At 43.0% G+C, this 6,439-nt stretch overlaps 1 protein-coding gene across 1 annotated transcript in view; it reads left to right on the top strand.

Moving 5' to 3' along the window:
• Positions 1 to 73: 73 nt before the first annotated feature.
• The window catches only part of RNF145 (ring finger protein 145), a 100,079-nt gene continuing 93,713 nt past the window's right edge, over positions 74 to 6,439 (top strand). The window contains exon 1 of the mRNA XM_066617596.1: positions 74 to 384. Within this exon, the coding sequence (XP_066473693.1) occupies positions 223 to 384 (162 nt within the window). The 5' untranslated portion in view covers positions 74 to 222. The remainder of the gene's footprint in view (positions 385 to 6,439) is intronic.

Here is a 6,439-nt window from a genome sequence, read left to right as displayed (position 1 = left end):
ACCCGGATAGAACGACAAGAGCCCGGCCGGTCGAAGTAAACAAACTGCTGCACGAGCACCTGCCGCGAGCGACCTCTGACCTCGGCCCTTCCTCCCTCGAGGACCCGGATGGAACGGCGTTCGGTGGTTGTCTTGGGCTGACGGGCGGCGGCGGTTACCTAGGCGACGCCGCCGCGCGGAGAGGGCTGAGCGGAGTTGGAACCTGGGCCTGCCGGCGCGGCAATGAGCGCCTGCGGGGGCGTGTGGTGGGGAGGGGCCGGCGCTGCTCCTGCGGCGTCTCCAGAGGGGAAAGGCCGGCGGGGTCTGTGGAGGAGGAAGCCCGCGACGGGAGAGGCGGCTCCGCCTGCTGCCCTTTCACGACCCTCGTGGGTGGCGGCGGCACAGGTACGACCTCGGCGGCCGCCTGCGCTGTGGGAACTGCAGGCTCCCAGGTCTACTCGGAAGTAAGTCCCGTTTGGTTCAGTGGGGCTTACTGCCGGGAAAGCGTGCCTAAGGGTCGCGTCTTATCTGGGAGCAAGCCCCGTTGACTATAATGGGACTTACTTCTCAGTGGACAGGCATAAGCTTGGGCTAAACTGCACTTAATGGTGTTTCTCAAACTGTGGGTCACAAGCCCATTTCAGGTGGGATCCCATTCAGTTCAATATTTTGTGTTATATATATATATATATATATATATATATATATATATATATATATATTAGAGCCGAATTAGAGCTATATATATTAGGGTGATATATATATTATATTATGTATAATTCATATAATATAGCAGTATAGTATTTTGACACTATGGTCTGTGACTGCATTTGGGGACATGTTAGACATTTGTACTCTGAACAGGCTACTCTGTATAGGCTTTTAACAATGATAGTAAATGGAACTTACTCCTGGGTAAGTGTGGGTGGGACTGCAGCCTGAGAGCCCAATGCTATCCACACTTGCCTGGGAGTAAGCCCCATTGACTCTAATGGGACTTACTTCTGAGTAGACATGCACAGGATTGGGCTCTAAGATTGTTAAAAAATTTCCTGCTTGATTATGGCACTTCTGGTGATGACATCACTTCCAGTGGGTCTTGGCAGATTCTCATTCTAAAAAGTGGGTCCTGTTGCTCAAAGTTTGAGAACCACTGCATATACTGTAAGGTGAGGACAATCAGGCCTGGCCCAAAACTTCCTGATGCCTGAGAGCCCAATCCTGTGCCTGTCTTCTCAGAAGTCCCATTAGTGTCAATGGGGCTTACTCCCAGGAAAGTATGGATAGGATTGCGGCCTGAGGGGACATGCCGCCTCCCCCCTTTACCAGATGATGTGCCAACCTCTGCTCCTCCCCACTCAGAGGGGAGAAGAGGGCTTTTGGCTCAGCACTCTTCACTTCTCTGCATTTCCTCTTCCTTTCCATCCCACTCTTCATTTTCAATCCATGGATTCACATCCTCCTTTCAGTCCAAGGAGTGGAAGGAGGAACAGTGGAGGAAAGTAGGCAGAGGTGGGTAGCCCTACCACACACACATCAATCTGCTTTCTTAAGTGCTCTTTTCAGTTGGCCTTGTAGATAGGCTGACTTTGGGGACAATCCTAAGCACATCCTTTTATTTCATTTGCTCTTTGACAGTTGAGATGATCTCCCTCATATATGCATTTTGTTCATGGTGAAGATGCAAGTAAACCTGGGCCTTTGTCACAGCTCCTCAGTAGTACTGATAGGTGAATGTTTTAAGGCCCAGTCTTATCCAGCTTTCCAGCACTGCTGCAGCCATGTTAACAGGGCATGCACTGCACTCTGTGTTACTGGGGCAGTCACAGAGGTCTTCTCAAGATAAGGGTATGTTTGTTCCCTTACCTGGGCTCTACATGGTTGTTGCATTGGTGCTGGAAAGGTGCATAGGATTGGGACCTTAGATACTTATTTGAACTGTTGCTCCCTGGCTACTTTACCTTATCAATTCAGTACAATTTATTGTTGACAAGCAGCAAATGCATCCAGAATATAAAAGGACACAATTTTTTCTCTCCTCTTCTTGGGTACCTATCATTCTTATTGCCACATCTTACAGCCATAGTTATTGGTCTTGCTCAATATTTAGTAGGCTGCTAGAGAATAGCAAGACCTCCACATAAATTCAAGTTTATACATAGAACCAAAGCAGTGTATGTTAGCTTTAGTACTATGGTTGGTGTGTTGTGTTTGGCTGCCAAGTGTAGTCTGTTCCCTATGGTCTGCCATAGGAAAGTAGGTGGAGAAGAGGGGGTAGCAGGAGTTGAGATTTTTTTAGTGCCTTCCTCATTGTTTCCTGTGGCTTTTTATACTTCCTACAGCAGCTATGATATCAGCATAGTGTTTTATTGATGTTTGGGGCATGTCCATTGTCTGAAAAAGTTTTAGGATATGGCATACACCTCATATTCCTGCTTATGTCCTTCCCATATTTCCATTCCATTTGAGGTTTTTTGCCAACTGCACAGTGTCAGAGGTACATCTGTGTAGTGCTGCACTGGCATCTGTAGCCCATCTGTTGGCAAACTGGTGCTACAATGGTGTGCTGTCATTATGCTGGCCTGGCTGTAGTTGTGCCAGTGCCTGAAGGTATATTACTTCCAGGTAAGAGCATATAGGGTCACAACCTTACAGCTGTTTCATCTTCAGTGTCATGTAACACTACAATCAAAACATTGTACAAGTATAATTTGTAACATTTGTATTTAATATTTTATATTTTAAAATGTTTTAATATTATTTTATGACTTGTAATAAATCTACTTTGTACAACGTTATACCTAACTCATAGTTTAATGTGTGTATTTTCTAAGTCAGAATCAATAGGAATGGGTTGCTATGCATTTGTAAACAAGCAATTATAAACAGAAAAAATATTCTCTGTGGAAAGATGGAATGCTACTAAGAATATAAATACTGTGAATACCGATAGACGTTGAAATCAGTTTTCAAGTTGAAATCAACTGGATCAATTTTCAATAATTCCATCATCAATTACAGCCAGTCACAGCTTTTCTCTGAGTCAGTCACAGAGGCCAAATTGACACCCTCAGGAAGGTACCACATCATCCAGATTCCATCTTGAAGACATAGTGTGAGTACAAAGATCTAATGCAATTCATTTAACATTAATGTCACCTTGGTTATATCCAATGATTGATTACTGTTGGCTTTACTCCACCTTTTCCAGAATCAGTGTAACATGTTACAGCAATAGTTTGAACTAGATCTAATCCAAAGGAAAGGTTTCATCAATGTTTTAAAATGTCCTTGTTGGGTGATGTTTTCCTTATCTCACCTTTCTGTTGATGGCACAAAATAGATTCTATGTATTTACCAATCAAAATAGAGTATATGTATATTATTTTCTCACTTACATGAGTGAATTGCTTAGAACAAGATGGAGTTCTGTATCTTAGGGCCCCATACTATCCAGCTTTTCAATACTGATACAGCCATGCCAGTGGGTGTGTGCTGCATCCTATGGTGACTATAATTGATAATCGAATTATGGAAAATTGATCCTGTTGATTTCAACTTGAAAATTGATTTCAGAGTCATGGAGGCCTCCTCAAGGTAAGAGAATGTTTGTTCCCTTACCTTGGGGCCGTATTGCGACTGCAGCAGCACTGGAAAGTTTGATAGGATTGGACTCTTAGTTCTGAAACTTAACTGGGACTATGGGTAGCCTATGGTACAACTGGTTAACACAGTCCTACAAACACTCATAGGTGGTCAATAGGAGCCCCCAAGTATATGACCTAAAGAGGTGATTGAAGTTTATAAAGTTGTGAATTGGGCAAAGAGTTTGGATTAAGAGAATTTTTTTCTCCCTCTTATAATACATATGCTTAGCTCACTCAATTAAACTGATTTGAAGTAGATTCAAGACCAATAATATAACTTAAAACTTCACACAATGCATAATTAACATATAGAATTTACTGCTACAAGTTACAGTGATGGCCACTTGCCTAAACTAATTTATGAACAGGCCTATCAATGGCCATTTGCTAAATGGAACCTCCATGTTCAGAAGGCAGTGACTTTCCAGGGGCTTATGGCAGGCCTCTGATGGAAACAGGAGACTGAACCCGAAGATGGAGCTTGATCTGCTCTAGGAATGCAAGTCTTGTGTTCTTACTTTGGATCCAAAGGATAAGATTCTTAAAGAAAGGCTATTGCAGTAAGTACTTGTCTCTGTGATTTTCTGTCCTGGGAAAATGAACATAAAGATCAAAAAGAAACTATGCAAGAATTGTTCAAGATTCCTCCCCCCTTTTTAATCATGCTTCTGTGGTTGTACAGTTGCTGTCCAATATCTGCTTCATTTACAAGGAATGCTGGAGCTGCTCCAACTATCTGTAGTTGAAGAAGTCACACCCTCAGATAAAACTTTCTAGAAAACTGTTGTACTCCAAGGCCTCTTTTTCAGTTTTTCTGACTAAGAAAGTACAGCATCACTTCCAGGAAACATCTTTCTTAAACCACTTTTAAAGTCTAGCAGGAAAAAAAAAGGAATTTTTTTATAACTTAAGCAAAGAAATAAAGAGCTAGGAAGAACCTCATGCAGGAAAAGTGTAAGTACTCATTCCTCAGAACCAGTCTATATATTATGTTGCAAGAATTGTGAGGTGGCAAGAATTCTGAATGGTTCTTAAGATTGTACTTATAAATGTTCTCTTACGAGTGTGCAATTTACAGTATTCTGGAAAAACAAATGGGTTCATGGAAGTGGATGGAATTTGCCTGAAGCTAATCATCTTTGAAAGGAATCATGAGGGAGTTACATGAAGGTTTCTGTAACAAAAAAATGGAATTTTATATGAACATATAAAGTTGCCTTATACTGGGTCAGACCATTGGTTCTTCTTACCTTGAATTGTCTATTCTGACTGCCAGCAGCTTTGGGGGTTTTAAACAAATGTCTTTCCTAACTGTACTTTGTGATAACAGGGATTGAACCTGGGACCTTTTGCAAGCAAAGCCTGTGCTCTGACACTAAGCTATACCCCAATCCCAAAATGGGGGTGGAGTAGAATTCTAACCAGGCCCTATGTTCTCCTATTTAAAAACAAACAAAACCCCCTTCTAGCATCTAATAAACCAGCATGTCAATATGATGTTTAGTGTAGCCCTTCCATTGATAAGCCAATTTACTGCAGGCAGCAGGAACCTTTCTATGGAGAAGAAACACACCTTCTGTTCCCCAGAGCATCCTTTCTCCCTACCTCTTTATCTGCTGAGATACTATTTATCCTGGCATGCTAGGGCAAATAGGATGATCAGATGTAGGCTGGCTTGTCAAGCGCTCCATGCCCACAGCACACATTTTTAACCATCTTGTAAAATATACTCCTGCTCAAACTCTATATCTGACTTTTATTTCCTAAAGGACATTCTAATGACCTCAAGAAGAAGAACATATAACTGAGTGCATCATATGCTTTTTAATCCACATTTATTAAATAATTAGCACACTGGTCCTCTGTTGTCAGTCAGCAGCACAGTTCTCTATTCCACACATAAACATCTATTGAAATAATGGGCAAATTTCATTCTTTATAATGATTGTGAATAAACTGACAAAGGGTGTTAGGCAATCAACATGAAAGTAATCTTAAGTACCTGCATTGTGTTTAGTAAATGGGACAAAAGGATTTTTTTTTAAGTATCCACAGAAAATGGGAAGCTCAGTAAGTAGAGACATCTCACTCTTCCAAAAGTTTTACAACAAAGAGGATGGTTCACAGAGGGAAATGAAGCAGAAATAAGACAATGTTTCTGGTCCAGAGAGGTTCAGCCTCATCTATACCCAATGTCTGTTTATCCATTTGATAAGCACATATTTTGTTGCATGGTGCAGAGTTGTCGATCCGCTTGTCGGTTTTCACCCTAAACCCCATGCACCCCATGAGGTTAACGGACCGTGGCGAGGCAACACCTTACTGGCTGGGGACTGCCCAGATTAAGGTGGGCGGTAGCTGCCCAATGAGATGCAATGATCTCTCCCACCGTCGGAAGCAGCCCCTGGCGTCACGCTCTACGCCAATCGAGCGAAGACTTATAACCAGTAAACTGCTGCTTCCCGTGTTGTGCTGACGCCGTATGGCGAAGTTGGAGTGTCCTCTCCAGTGCGCGAAGCCTGGGTAAAGAAGGTATGGAGGATATGCTGTTACCCATGCAACAAATCCCCCCTCTCCACATCGCTGGAATGGTCCAATGGAAAGGCAGAAGGCAATATGGTTGGTTCCAGCGGCGTCGCAGGAGTTGCCAGAGCGTGACTGTGTACAGCCATGAACTGCGTCAGGGACTCCGGCTCCTGATTTTGCCTCGAGGTTGACTCCTGAAGCCTTTTCCACAACTGGATGTAGCCACAAGGCAGTGGAGATTGGATGTCCACCCAGGCTCCTCAGCATCATCAGATCTTTCCACAAGG

The sequence above is a fragment of the Tiliqua scincoides genome, chromosome 2 (genome assembly GCF_035046505.1).
Source record: "Tiliqua scincoides isolate rTilSci1 chromosome 2, rTilSci1.hap2, whole genome shotgun sequence".
Taxonomy (NCBI): domain Eukaryota; kingdom Metazoa; phylum Chordata; class Lepidosauria; order Squamata; family Scincidae; genus Tiliqua; species Tiliqua scincoides.
The sequence above is the reverse complement of the archived record's forward strand: the minus strand, read 5'-3'. Positions and strand labels throughout refer to the sequence as shown.